Here is a 15,063-nt window from a genome sequence, read left to right on the forward strand (position 1 = left end):
ATCATTGACTAGGAAGCATATCAATCTGATAAATAAAGTTAATTTTGGGGGCTTCTGCAATCAAAACACAGTAACTTGATTATTTCAAGTTGGAAATTATATAGAATAACTTATTTCAACTAAGCACTGTAGCATAGTAAACGAGAGTATTAAATGTTTGAGGGAACTAGGCTGTCTAACGAAGAGGCTTAGGGGAGACATGATAGCAGTCTTCCAGTCCTTGAGAGGTGTCACAGAGAAGAAGGGGTCAACCTGTTCTCCAAAGCACCTGAGGCCAAGACAAAAAGTAATGGATGAAAGCTTGTTAAAGAGAAATCCAGCCTAGAATTTAGGAGAAATTTCCTGACAGTGAGAACAATTGATCAGTGGAAAGGCTTATCTCCAGAGGTTGTGGGTGCTCCACTACTGGAGGTCTTTAAGAAGAGATTGGGCAGCCATTTATCTGGAATGATATAGGGTCTCCTGCTTGAGCAAGAGGCTGAATTAGAAGACCTCCAAGGTCTCTTATAATTCGACTGTTCTATGTTCTATTTTACAGTTATTTCTAATCGGCACATTTCCAACTTTGCAGTTGCCTGTTGCTGATTTGTCCATTTGTGTTGCATGCTATCCTGGAGGGTTTGTAGCATCATATACAGGGACAGTATTCCCTCAAAGAAAAAATACTGATACCAGAAAAAAAATATTACAATATTTTGTAATATTTTATGAAGCTTATGTCCAATTTCAGTGAGATTCCATATCCCAACGGTGCAATAAAAAAACTTGAGAAAGGAAGAGTGAAGTGCTATTTTTAATTGAATGCTGCAATAAATGGCAGATATTAGTTCAAGGGTGAAACATGGATGCGTACTTGCAAAGAATATGTAGCCTGGGAAGGGAAATCATGAATGGAAGGGCCACAAAAGACTATTTGATGTCAATTAAATATCTAAAACAAAAGGCTGGTTGTAGTTGTTGGTCATGAGTAGGCTACGGATCTTTCAATAGTTAAAAAGTCCTTGGGGAGAATATAGATTGGTGGCTATATTGTCACTTTGCTTCCGAGCCAATATGAGAGAAATTTAGAATACATATTTAATTTTAAGGCCATACAAGCTCTGCAGGGAATGCACTACATTTTCTGTGATATGTATGGTAGAATGCTGGGGATGACTATGCTATTGTGTTAATGCCAGTCAAAAAGTATAATGAATCCTAAAATAAATATCATAGCCAGCTCTATAAAGCCAGTTGGTCATGCAAAAATACAACCCATGCTTGCTGAATGAAGAGAAAGATTTGGAGCGCTCGTCTGCTCCATAGGGAAGAAAGCAAGCTAAATCATTGAGAGCAATGGTGCTTTTACTCCCGGTGCTTCTATTGCTAGTCATGGTAATCCTTAGTGATAAACTGGGTTGAAGCCACAGGTGTTCCAAGCTGAAACCGATCCACAAAGTTGTTTATGTTCCAGGAACCTGGAAAGGAAAGAGAAAGATCTAAAAACCTTTTACTCTTAGAAGTGAGATGGCCCGTGATGCAGTTACTCAATGGGAAATTAGGTGAATCTTTCCCATGTGCTGTTTGTTTGCTGGTAAAATTTTCCATGTATGGAGCTTGGTTACATTGGAAAGGAGGCAAACCCACTATGTGAAGATATAGCTGAGATAACATTTTGGCTTCTTCTAACCACAACTTTTTATCTCTAAAATCAGAATCTTGTTCTCCAATGCATTCTAAATGTTGAAGTTTCAAATCACGGTGTCTGTTTGAAAAGTAGTATTGATTTCTAGCCATTAATTGCATTTTCACCTAGATAGGTGTGTAGTATGTTTTAACATACATATCTTGACTGTGCATGCCAGTCTTTCTGGTCTGACACTATAAAATGTTCACATTTTGGCCTATATGCCTTGATTACATCAGGCCCAACAGAATTATGAAGAGGAAAGCAAACAAATTTCCACTAGATTATTTAGATGCTGGCCTTTAACTTTAGTTGTCATTCACTCTGCTTTTAGGATGTGAGAGGATGTATGGGTGTATGAATGAGATATTATGTGCCACCAAGTCACTATTGACTCCAAACGACCAGATATATTTTCCCCGTGACAAATGAATGAGATCTATGAAAAAGAATTCTCAGCATTCTTGTCCAGTTATTTTCCAAGGACATCCGTATACTGCATATGTATCTAGGGATTTTTACAATACATCATATCTATGTAGTGTTTACAGTCATTGGGAATTGGGTGGCATAAAAATTTAACAAATTATTGTTCATTGCACAGACAGATGTTCAGACTGGGCTTGGCATTTTTATCCACCTATCCAGTCCCTTCCAAAGACCTGGGGCAGGCAGACACCGATTCCAGATGGTGTTAAAGATATTGTTGCAGAATGCAAACTGTTCTGAGTAAGGTTGCCTTTTGCAATTGACAGATGGTGATGATGTATTATTATTAGTGCATTTTATTCTATTTTAATTATCTATAAACTGACTTAATAATGTTTTGCTTAAAGCATGAATAAAAACAGTTTCAACTAGGCTTTGTTTGAAGCAAGGACAACAACTCCTTGGAGATGCCTGCTTGCTACTACCAACATAGCAAACGAGAGCTTCCCAGCTCCCTGAAAATGTGGGTGGAATAAATGTCAGTTCAAAGCCATCCAAATCCAAGGATCCATTCAATATTACAAGATGTTTAATTTCATCCTATTTTAAATCCTATGACTTAAAACATGAGTTCTGAAGAAAAGTTTCTTGTAGTTTTCCACAGTCCATTTCAAGCAGTTCAGGAAATCCCTGCAGATCCATAGGACTGTGTTGGTGGAGAAAATAATGTGATTAAACTCTCGATGCTCACTGTTTCTTATTGTTCCAAAGCCTATTTGTTGATGATTAGTTCCTCCCTTTTGATAACTCTTCTCTATGTTAGAATCTAAACTTACATCCTTACGTACAGCATATTTCGTTACTGTTCTAAAACTCAGTTGAGCCCACACATCCATGTGTGTCCAGTTGTTTCCACAGCAATATTTTTCTGCTAGATTTCAAACTGCTGTTTTTTTGACTGGCTATGAGAAAAGAGGACAAACATAAATTTTTAAAAGGAAGACTTTCTGCAAACTTTGAATGCTGTGGCCTGAGAACCAAAGGAAAACTGAATTTCACAGCCCTAAGAAAGAAGAATTGAATAAGTTTCATGTCTCTTAACCTGCAACAGGAAATCTTTGCTGCTACATGCTGTGGAGAATTTATACTGTGGTGGCAGCATGAATACATATGCGTGTGTCCACATGTGTTTCTAAGTCAAAAGTAAATGGAACAGAAGCACTAACAAGGGCATCTTCCTTCCAGTCCAGGTCTGATACTACAGACACAAGAGCTAACTTCTGCAGAGAATTATACTTTCTGAGTTTGACATGCTAGCCATTCATAACAAGACACAGATATATTATAGGTTATTTTTTTACTGAGGTTATATTTTTATTCTGACTATATCTTTGGCTGTTCATGAATATGTAAGCAGAGCCAGAAGGATCATACCAAAGTACATTTAGGGTAACAGATTTCCCAAATTTGACCTAACAAGAGGACACAAGGCTGTAATTATATTTCCTATAATTTCTGGATAAAAACAGTGCCCCCTTTTTACAATTGTTTTCCAGCATGCCCTGCTTACAGCTTAACTTAGAGATAATGTATGGCCATTAGAACTTGTGACCATTTACAGATTTATCTTTCACTAATCTATCTAATTCAGGACGGGCATAAACTGTTTGACTACCTGAAGCAAATTTCAAAGCAATAACAGCTCCTGTTTCTCACACAGAAGTCAAGTAACCTGAAGTTGAACGTGAAAAGCAAATGTTTACTTCCTTAAGAAGCATAATTTGAATTATGCCAACAATGTTTCATGTTCACGATTTCTACTGTGGATATAATTCTGATATTTACTGATTGCAAGGGACTTCTCTGATGAAAGTACTCTATGACTTGTGGAGCAAAATAGATTCCTTGTTGATCAAGCAGTGTTTAACCCAAGAAGCTATAGCTGTGAGCAGTTCTGATACATATCTTTACTACTGGATGGGGAATGTTGTATCAAGACAATGAACGACGCTTTGGAAACCCAACAGATCACTGTTTTGTGTTTGAAGCTATGCTCTTACTGGACGAAGTTCTTGATTTGCCCTATTTTCTAACTTTTAGTAGTGTGCTTTATTTATTTATTTATTTATTTATTTATTTATTTATTTATATTATGACCGCCCGTTCCAATAGACCTTGAGTGGTTTATAGTATAATATTGAAATATACAATTTAAATAGTTAAAAATAAATGCTGTCCTAAATAGAACTGAAAATAGTCAAAACATCCTTACTCAATCTCAGAAGTATTTTACACAATTTCTTTTGCTACAGAAGTAATAAATAAAGATGTAATAAATGGATTCAGCATTAGAGTCTAAACATAAGAGGCCCATTAACTAATATAACACAGGATTCTTCCTACCAAAAGCCTATCTCATGAATCTGATGCAAAACAAATTTAATTCTACATTTTCCACATAAAATGGCTCACACTGGAGTTTTTTTTCTCCTCACTCCCCCAGCACCTTGTCCATAGTGCTTCTGTTTAATATAATTCGTAGGCGAAGAAGAACTTTACAAAGTTTACTCTCTATTCTGTAGCTTCTTGATTAGTCCCCGTAAAGGTGTTACTTTACCCAAGACGCTATGTGCTAGAAATTAGTGGCGTGATTCCTCCACCCTCTGGCTGCTTCTGTTTCTCTGCTAAAGAATACACGGAGTCTGCTAGTGGCTTTTCCCAGGCTTCCTAAGCTAGCTTTCTCAGACCGAGGGACAATGGGACTGAAACTGTCGTCAAAGCAATGTATGTATTCTGGGAATGAAAGAGATTTGATACAACCATGACACAGGATTAAGATGGAAACGGAGGATCAGTTTGGTAGAAACTGTTGAATTGCTAGGGCCCCACCTGGACTCGCCCATGTTGCCTTGTAAGGCTGCGATTGTCATTTAGCTGGGAAGGCTACCCGTTTGATCTAAATTCAAATCTTAGTGTTTAATAAACAGCACAAAGTGACCCTGCAGCTCTTGCAAAAGCATTAGCAAACTGCAGTTGCTTCATCAACTGCCTCCAAGGCAATAGATCCATTAGAGAAGAAGGGGTGATGCAGCCGACTTAAAGGAAGAACCAGCTGAAGAGCAAGTTCATGCATGCTTAGAGGCTTGGGAATCAATAGTCTTCAAGAGCAAAGAAGCTGAAGTTTAAGATGCTGCTGCAGTTTCACTACTGTAAAGGAGAGCAAAGCTCCTCTTTCTACAGCAGATTGCGCTTCCTGACCCCGGTGTGCATAAAGTGACATCTGTATAAACTCTAGGGAAGTGCAGTCATGGAACGTGAGAAGCCGCTTTGGCCTCATTCAGGAATTCTGGGAGTTGAAGTCCACGAGTCATAAAAGAGCCAAGGTTGCCTACTCCTGGTCTAGCCCATACACTGTGCAGATGTTCATGCACACAATACCAACTACCTGATTGTGCTGTCCAATGTATGTTGTTCCTGCCTGCGTCTTATACCCTGCTATTACACACACACATGCATACACTTTATATATACACACTCACATTATCTCTTCCCAACAATTCCCAACAATTGCAGTGCTGTTTATAACAATAACGCCTTGTTATTTTTGAGACTCTCATCCTATTTTGTGAGTGCAAATTACTTACAGAATGAGAAATAAAGTGGGCCAGTGTAGTCACTACACTCCTCTTTATAACTATTGCCTCTCACCATGAGCTGGAGGTCTCTTTCTATAGCAGAGAACTATATGTACTTACAGAATCTACTGGAATGATTTAGAAAAAAATCCTGGGAAATCTAAATCTAAATCAGAAAGCCTATCCAAAGAGAAAAGGCTCCAAGTTGCAGATGTTTACCTTCAACTTGTGAGAGAAGAAAAGGTGACAGTGGAGGGATGTGACTCTTTCATTATCTTCTTCACTTTCCACTATGGCAGAGGTTTGAATGGCTGAATATGTCAGAATCTCCAGAGGACAAACTACTGGTTTGGCATACCCCTCTACCCCGCCAGGAAGAAGCAGCAGGATACGAGTGTGGAATGTGTATGTCAGCACATGGGACTTGAATAAGGTTTACAGTCCTGCCCCAATCCAGTTGCATTCTGTTAGTTCATGTTGCATCAACTTTCTCCTATGACTTTGATATTCCAGTTCAGTATGGACCTAATTGTAGGAGATGACCAGGCTGAGCCTAAGGGAAGGGTCAAGCACATCATTAGTCTCAAGTCTCTTCACACCCACAAGAAGTCTAAGCCCAGTCCACCTTCAGTTCCACTGACTCTTATATACAACCAATTTATCTTGACCATTAGTAGTTCAGACTTTTGTAGACAGCATTAGCATGCAATAAACCTGAAGTCATTTGAATCATCTTGCTCCCTGATTTACTGCATCTGACTGCCTAAATTCAAGGCCACTTTATTAAGCCTGAAGGCTCCAATATTGTGGAAATACAGGCTCCAATATTATGGAATGGATGGCTTTGCAGGCCATGATATTCTAATTTGAGATATGGCAGAAAGACTGAGAAAAATTAGACCCATCTTTTTGCACTGATATCAGCACAGTTTGTATCTTATAACTTATCTGCCTTATTAACTGGGGCTCTTCTTGGTGAAAGGGGTCCTAAAGGTTTTCTGACAAGATTAATGATGTCCCAGTGGCAGTAGGCGGGAATCCTTTTTGTGTTAACAATAGCCACAGAGTCTTAGGGACTTTTGATTATGTTGCTAAACACACTCATCTTGCAGTTCCATTCATTTAATTCAAAAGACAAGACCAGCCAACTGGTAAACCCTACTGAGAAGCCAGCTGGTAAGTTTAGGCAAAGACTAATTTTGGAGGGATGCTTGGACAATCAATGCATTTCTTCTCAATGCCTAGGAACCTTTAAATTCTCCGCACCTTATTGGACTGGCAGAAATATCGGGTTATATAGAAGAACTACCTGCAGGCATCCCAAAATTAGGATGAAATAAGCTTTATAGTTATAGTTTGTGGTGAACTGCATTTTTATTGAACTTTACTAGCCAATCGTAAACTGCTCAAAGCACTATGCCTGTACAGCAAGAAAGTCTGCTTTATATTAAATTCATACAGCATTTCACATTTAGTATAATAATAAGATGCTAATAATAAGAAAGTGACTAAGTCTGACCCTGAGAACTAAACATAAGAGAAAAATATAATTTCTTTTTGATTATAACATTTTACACTCCCCTCCCCCCAAAGATTCTCCTGGGGAATCTTAAACGCTGGAATCTTAAACATCCGAGAACTTTGTATATTTCTGTGCTAATTAGGGAGTGTCTAATATGATGCTAATGAATTTTAGGCCCCTTCAGGTTTTCTCCCCTTTTAGTGCATGGCTTTATGTGTATATATACTTCTTGAACTGGTAATGTAGCTTGATGCAAAGTAAAATTCCAGTTTCAAACACCAGCCATTAAGCAGCTGCAGTTTACCATGTCATTCGAAGTGCACCCAGCCATCTGCAGAAAATTAAAAAGTAATCTATGAGTAGTATCTGCCTACAACTTGAGGATTAATGGGGGTGGTGAGGAGCTTGGCCTGTCTGCAATTATCTGTTACTTCTCTTTATTAATTATATATTTATTTTGTGCAGCTGTATATGTACGTGTAAGCTGTTGGCTTTGGTGAGTGGATATTCTGTCAATGCATATTTGTATGAAAACCAAAAAAATTCTTTGGTAAAAATGTGGTTATTATTGGGCTTCATAGTGCCAACATATGATTTGATTATTTCATCTCATTCTTCTAGTCAAATTCTTGGCCTAATTACTTGTCTCTACACCTCATCAATTAATCTGTGTCATGGATGTTGGAAGAGAGAATGGCAAAATTTTAAAAAGTGGTTTGGAAATCAAACTTCAACTCTGCAATATAATTAGATTCCTGGATAAGCTATTTTTCTTTGCTTCACCCAATTTCCAGCTGGGAAGGAGGAATCTGGTCATAGCATTTTGGCAGTCATTTGGGAAGAATACCCATGAATTGTCTCAAAATTCTAAATATGCCCATTAGGCTCAAGAGTCTGAAAGTTTGTAATAGTCCCATAAAAGTAGCAGGTTTTCATACTGATAGTGTTTTTATCAAATTTTCTTACTGAGCAAAATTAACAAACAGGTCTATGCATATGTCATACTTGAGCATATCCTAATTTTCAAAGTAGTGGTTTCAATTTACAGGGTATTTCCTAATATTTCCTGGAAACTGCTATTGTAATACATTTAGCACATATATACAGCACCTAGTGCATTTAAAGGTAAGCCATGAAGTCAGGTCAAGCAGTATCTGAAGCAATCACTTCAAAGGAAGATGACCACCAAACTGCGGATATAAATTATATTCTTTGTCGGTATATACATGCCATCATAGCTTCAGCAATCTATTCATATTCATACAATTATGTTGTTATTAGCAGGCTTGGGGTTGATATCAAAAGGAGTATTAATGTCGTTCTGGATCAACTGCTACACTTATGCTAAAGGTGTGTGTTTTCACTCTCATGTATAGTTTAAATAGAAACTGGTGGATTTTTCTGATACATGGATTAAAAGAATTACTAGAAAACTCTGAAAGAAGAAATCTACATCTGATCTGCAGCCTCTGTTGCTGACATGGGATCTTGGCAATATTTGGATTAAGTTTGTTTAATCAAATAGGCATGGAAGATGATTTTTGAGTAATATAATCAATGTTTTTAGAGTTCTTTTATAAAACAGAATTCAGTTAAAAAAATAATTTCTAAGCACTTTTCCTTTTTTTAAAAAATTTCTCTATCAATTTTGGGGTTTTTATTGATCCTTTAATGTTGTTGGCTATATCTAGTTTTTGCTCTGTTGATCACTTTAGCATATTGACATAAAACAAAATAACATAATGAATACTGAGGCCTTCCAATCGAATATAAGACCTTCCATTGCAGGCAGCAGTCATTGTTTGCTGGGAAGAAAATAGTAGGTATATAATAGAACAACTTATCCCAGGTTAATAGAAAGCACTCTGGGGATAAGAAAAAACAAGAAAGTTGAGATACATATTTACTTCTCTAATACTTGTTTATCACATATTCCTTAATTATTTTTAAGTCAAGTAAGAAAGTCTTTCCATCTAATTCTACACAGAATTAAGATACTATACTTCACTAAATAAACTTGCTATAATACAGTATATATGACATTTGTCACTGAGGAGTAAATAACTAGATTTTTAAAGTACTTTCTCTTATCAGCTGATGTCACTTCAACTGATATTCATTTATTTGATTTACTCCCAGCTGCTGAGTGTGCCAACTCACATTATCAAAAAATAGATACAAATGCATATAGATGCTCCTGCTCCAGAAAATAAAACTCACAGGATTTCTTATTAAGAAGTTTATGAAAGATAATTGCTGTAATTCTTCAAGTATTTTTTTTCCCTTTAAACTTCCTTAACTGTCACTTTCCTCTTTCCATTTGCCACTGATTTAACCAAGTATTTAAATTAAAAACCAACACAGTCCAGAGTTGAGTGCCCTCTTCTGGTCATTTGAATTTTAGTTTAAGGAAGGCTTTCTGAGACAAGCACTTTTGAGAGATACCGTTTATTTTGTATAAAATGGGATTCCTGGGCTCTGGTGAACGCTAAAAACACGAAAAGAACTTAGCTTTAATTTCATATTCACTAGAAGGAATGGAATGAAAGTATAGAAATGCATACATTTATGAATTTTAGAAGAAGCCAGATAGTATTATCTATTAGTAGCTGGATATACTCGGCTCAAAATGAATATGAATGCCTAAAATGTTCTTCAGAAGCATCAGACTAAATTCCAACCATGTTCAGCCAGTATTACGGAGCACTAAATTGGGGAAAAAAAAACCCTCTACTAAACATTCATCACAATATAATTTATATTGGCAAGATTGCACAATTATGGCTACCTAGTTGTACAATCAGGCAAGATCGGCATTACTTTTGAGGGGGGATTGTTTCTTGAAAAATGTCCAGAGATGGAGCACCCACAACTCTGGGAGACGAACTGTTCCACTGATTAATTGTTCTCACCGCCAGGACATTTCTCCTTAGTTCTAGGTTGCTTCTCTCCTTAATGATTTACCACCTGTTACTTCTTGTTTAATGCTCAAGGGCTTCTCTGTGATAGCCCCTCAAATACTGGAAGCCATGATAAAGAAGGGGGGGCTGAAACCGGGGGGGGGGTTCAACTAAAAATCAGGGAGATTCTGATTCAAGTTCATCCTCAGCCATGGAAGCTGTTTTGGTAATTCTGGAATCCATTTATAATAATAATAATAAAGTTGGAAAGGACCTTGGAGGTCATTGAGTCCAACTCCCTGCTCAGGCAGGTAACCCTATATCATTTTGGACAAATGTCTGTCCAGTTTCCTCTTAGAAACTTCCAGGGTTGGAGCATTCACCGCTTCTGGAGGCAGGTGGTTCCACTGGTTAATTGTTTTAACTGAAATTGAGGATTTCAGTTTGCTTCTTCTTCTTCTTCTAGACTGATCTCATAAATTATTAACTTCATGCAGCATTTGTGTGTGTGTTTATGTAAGATTACATACAACTGCAGTGCAATGTTGAGTACATGTCCCTCCCATCTAGTAAATTTGACGGTTCCTAAATGTGACAAATCAAGTATGGACTTTTAGGTTCCTTCTTTTAAGCAATTTCTGGGACCCAGGAATCATGTCTTTTCTGTCGCAGCAGAATTTTTCAACCAGGGGCTCCAATACTTTTTGATTTTTCTATTTATGGTGGAAAAGCCAGCCTAGGATTTTTACCTCCTGCCTTTGCTGATATACAAATAATAAGAGATATGGAAGAGTAAAATGCTTCTTTACAGATTGAATGGTGTGAATCAACATTCATCTGAAATCCAAGGGATGAGCCATATGGTGGATGATCAGGTCAACTAGGAAACAACAAACTCTCATAAAATTGCTTTGAGAATTTGGCATAAAATTCTCAGAAGAGCTGTATGATTCAGCAGCAAAACAGCTAAAAATAATCTTCCATCAAGTGTTTTAGCAGCAGGGCCTCTTTGTTGAAGGTCAGAATCCTGACCCTGCTTTAGAAATTCACAATACAGGTAGATTCTGTTTTTCCAGAGTTCTAGAAAAGAGCTCCAAAGGTAACAGCTCACAGTTTGCAAATGATATACAAGAAGAGCAACATCTTGTGATAATGCCACCTAAAATACAAAACGTGAATACTGCATTACTCTTCGGGTTGCCTTTTCCAAAAGTTTGATCTTGAAATTTCTGATATCTGAAATTTGCATCTGAACTTATAGCAGTCTCTTAATAATGATCAAAGCTGCTACCCTCCCAGCACATGACAAGGTGATACTATGTCATATAGATTCCATTCTTTTTGATTGACTGGGAGCTATACAGAGTTTGATAGAAGATGGGTGGATATATATATAAATAATCTAAATAAAATAAATACATTCTTAAAAACTTTTTCTGGATGATACAGATTTTTATTTTTTTTAATTGTGTATTTGTGAGTATATGTATGATGTTTTTCCTATTCCTTGTCTTCAGGGTATATAGAGTGGAGTGGAGTGGAGTGGAGTGGAGTGGAGTGGAGTGGAGTGGAGTGGAGTAGAGTAGAGTAGAGTAGAGTAGAGTAGAGTAGAGCAGAGCAGAGCAGAGCAGAACAGAGTAGAATTCTTTATTGGCCAAGTGTGATCAGATGCACAACGAATTTGTCTCCCGTGCATAAGCTCACATTGTACACATAAACAGCAAGTAATAGGTCATAGGTCATCATCATAGTTAACAATCATTAATCATAAGTTACAAACAACAATTGATAAATCATAAAAGATGAGAAAAGAAGAGAAATGAGACTGTGCTGTGGGAATTAAGTGTTCAGCAGAGTAATGGCATGATGGGAAAAAAACTATATGTCTCGTTGTTTTGGTATGCAAGGCTTTATCTGAGGAGAGGAGTTGAAGCAGGATGTGAGGGGTCTGTAGATATTGTCTCAGCCCTCTTTCTGGTTTGTGCAGTATACAGATCCTCAATGGAAGGCAGGCTGGTTGTGTTTGTTTTTTTCTGCAGTCCTAACTATCTGTTGAAGTCTGTCCCTCTCCTGTTTGGTTGCTGTGCCAAACCAGACAGATATTAAGGGTACATATGACGGACTCAATAATTCCTCTGTAGAACTGTATCAGCAGACCCTTGGGCAATCTGACTTTCTGAGTATATATATTTACTGAATATACTGTTAGGATTCTGTTAGACAACTTATGCCTTCCAAATGAACTCGGTTTAGTGGTTACAACCAATAGAATTAGGTGCTCTTTATCAGTATTAGTTGCTGGATTATGTTTGATTTTTTTGCTGCTGAAGATTGTAGATTTTGGTATCTTATGGGTTTTTTTTTTTTTTAAATTGTGGATACAGTAACTTCATTCTTCCTTCATTTTTCTCCAATTAGCTTGTTTTCTGCCCAAGAGAGGGTTTATCAATTTCCAGATGAAATTTTGCTTTATTTTATTTTAGGGAGATTTCCAAGGTTTGAACAGTGTTAGGAACTTGTGGAACAATTTGGGAACTCCTGTCCTTAACCATGGGCCATTTGCTTTAAATTAGATATATCTCAGATCAAATGAACAATATGGCTGTGGGTTGCAGCTCCTGCTGTGGCCTAAGAAATCTTCCTACAATAGAAAATATTTTTAAAATGCACTCTCTTCCCTTGATTTTTGAGATACATGTAACCAGCACCTTTCAGAATAAGGCCGTACATGGAGTTGACGCTATACTTTAGCCAACTAGCACACTACAAAGTGATTTTTTTTTCAAAATTCCTAGCCACATTGCAACAAAATGTGGTGCACTGTCTTATAGTGTAAGTGGCCAATTATCTTAAATTTTTCAGATCTATCTAGGAAAATAAAGAGTATCACAATCAGCTGAAGTTAGCTGGCAAGTAGTTGGTAGAAGCATAATAAGCTACAGATGGAATAATTAAATAACAATTGTGCCCTAATTATGGGACAACTTTTTCAAGCAGCATAGGTCTTCCTCCTCATTAATTAGCGAGATCTAGGATTCATGTGATTAATCCAACGCAGATTTTATGTCTAAAAAGCAACAATGAAATATGTAAAGCTTGATCTGTGTTTCTGTAACATTTTGGGTAGATGCTGCTCCTAATATAGATCTGAACAACAAAGAGAATGACTTCAAAATCAGTTTGATTATGCTTATTTATGTTTAAAGTCTGGCTGAGTTATGGAGAGCCCTCAGAAAGATTTAATTGCTATTTAAATATATTTTGGGATGGGTGATTGAAATGTTATAATGGATTGCCAGTAACATTAGCAAAGTATGCAAGTTTGGGATTTAGGTTTGGGCACAAGGTTGTGAAGCAAATGTTTTTTGTATCGGTTGAAGTCTAAATGGCCATTGTGTGGTCATTTTTATTTAAATGGTTTGTTTTGCCACTATTAATGTTTTTGGGTCAGTATTAAACAATATTTCATACCAGCTGAAATGTGCTGCTGAACTAACAAATTATAAAAAAGATATAGAATGTGTGAATCTGCTTATTTATTTATTGAGCATTTTTTCTTTTTCAGATTTTGGATTCCCTGGGTGACTTCATGCTAACCCAATATTTACAGAAACTTAATGATGGTTTAACAATGGAATATGTGAACTGATGAATCATGGACCACTCGTATTTAAGACACTTACTGTAGAGGAGATCACTTCAGTAAAATAGTGAGCTGACATGAAAATGATAGCAGAGAACAATCAGCTATAAAATATAATTGACCCATATGCCTGGAAGCTGAAACAATGTCATAATTTTAAATAAGACTTGAAAGTAGCTAAAAGAAAGCTAAATGACAAAATGGTTGAAGTAGCTTTTCTGTAAGAAAAGTACTTGTTTGAATTTTTTTTTAAATAGGGGAGAATTCAAGGACAAACACAATATAGGTTTGTATGCAAGGCCTGGAGAGAAAAAAATAATATTTCTTTTTTTTCTCATAAAGTTTTTGGAGCCACTTACGTTGACCAGCAGGAGATACAAAACGAAAGGGAAGCTCTGTTTTTGTACAGAACTGAGTGCTCTCCAAATCAGATTGCCACAAAAACAGATGTATAGGTAGGATGGAAAGAAAAGGAAATTGCACAGAACTCACCTGAAACTTGTTGAATTTCAGTGAAGTAATTAACAATACACTATGCTAAGATTCATGATTTCCTTTAAATTGGATTGCTGGGTTGTTGCACAATTTTAAACCAAGAGAAAATAGAAGGACTGTTGGAATCAGTTATTCTGCTTTCAGAAACCTCGCTAATACTAAGGAAAGGGTTCTAAACTAAAAATCATTGTTGTGGTAAGTAATCCTATTGTGGAACACCTCTTGCTAAATACATGGAACTGAACTAGAATATCAAGTTCAACTCTCCTAACTTGATGCACTTTTGTGTCTTGTTCTAGGACCACATCATCATTGAATACATCAGAAGTGCAAAAATCAGACCTTTGTCTGAAGCTCACAACTGAATTAATTTAAAGTTGTTTATATCTAATAGCACTGTGCTCTACGGAAAGCTATTTTTGAAGTTATGTTCATAAGAAGACTAGAAATAGAATGCTTTAGAAACTATGGAAGAAAAAGAAAATACTATATGGAATTCGTGATACTTTTATCCTGCCCTTCCCTCTTGGAACCTCAAGCTATCTACATTTTAGCTGCAATTTTATCTTTACAGTAGATATAATTGGCTTCTGGCTAATGATCAGTTTTGCTAGTGCAACTCAATACTCTACTTATATCAGATTGGATTTCAGCATGAACTGAAGTCAATGCACTGACTGCCTATTCCGCATTCTGGCATTGCTCCGAAATCTTTAGCTCTTAGATTCCTCCGTGGCCTTGAACTAATACAGTTTAAAATATCCCATTCCTCA

At 36.8% G+C, this 15,063-nt stretch overlaps 1 protein-coding gene across 2 annotated transcripts in view; it reads right to left on the bottom strand.

Annotated features, from left to right (window-relative positions):
- Positions 1-774: 774 nt before the first annotated feature.
- Positions 775-15,063, bottom strand: part of PEBP4 (phosphatidylethanolamine binding protein 4) — a 160,424-nt gene continuing 146,135 nt past the window's right edge. For both annotated transcript variants that reach the window (XM_039354297.1, XM_039354296.1), the window contains exon 7: positions 775-1,457. In XM_039354297.1, coding sequence (XP_039210231.1) covers positions 1,366-1,457 — 92 coding nt within the window. In that variant the 3' untranslated portion in view covers positions 775-1,365. The remainder of the gene's footprint in view (positions 1,458-15,063) is intronic.

Source organism: Crotalus tigris, unplaced genomic scaffold (assembly GCF_016545835.1).
Source record: "Crotalus tigris isolate CLP2741 ecotype Arizona unplaced genomic scaffold, ASM1654583v1 scf7180000018549.3470463, whole genome shotgun sequence".
Classification (NCBI taxonomy): Eukaryota; Metazoa; Chordata; class Lepidosauria; order Squamata; family Viperidae; genus Crotalus; species Crotalus tigris.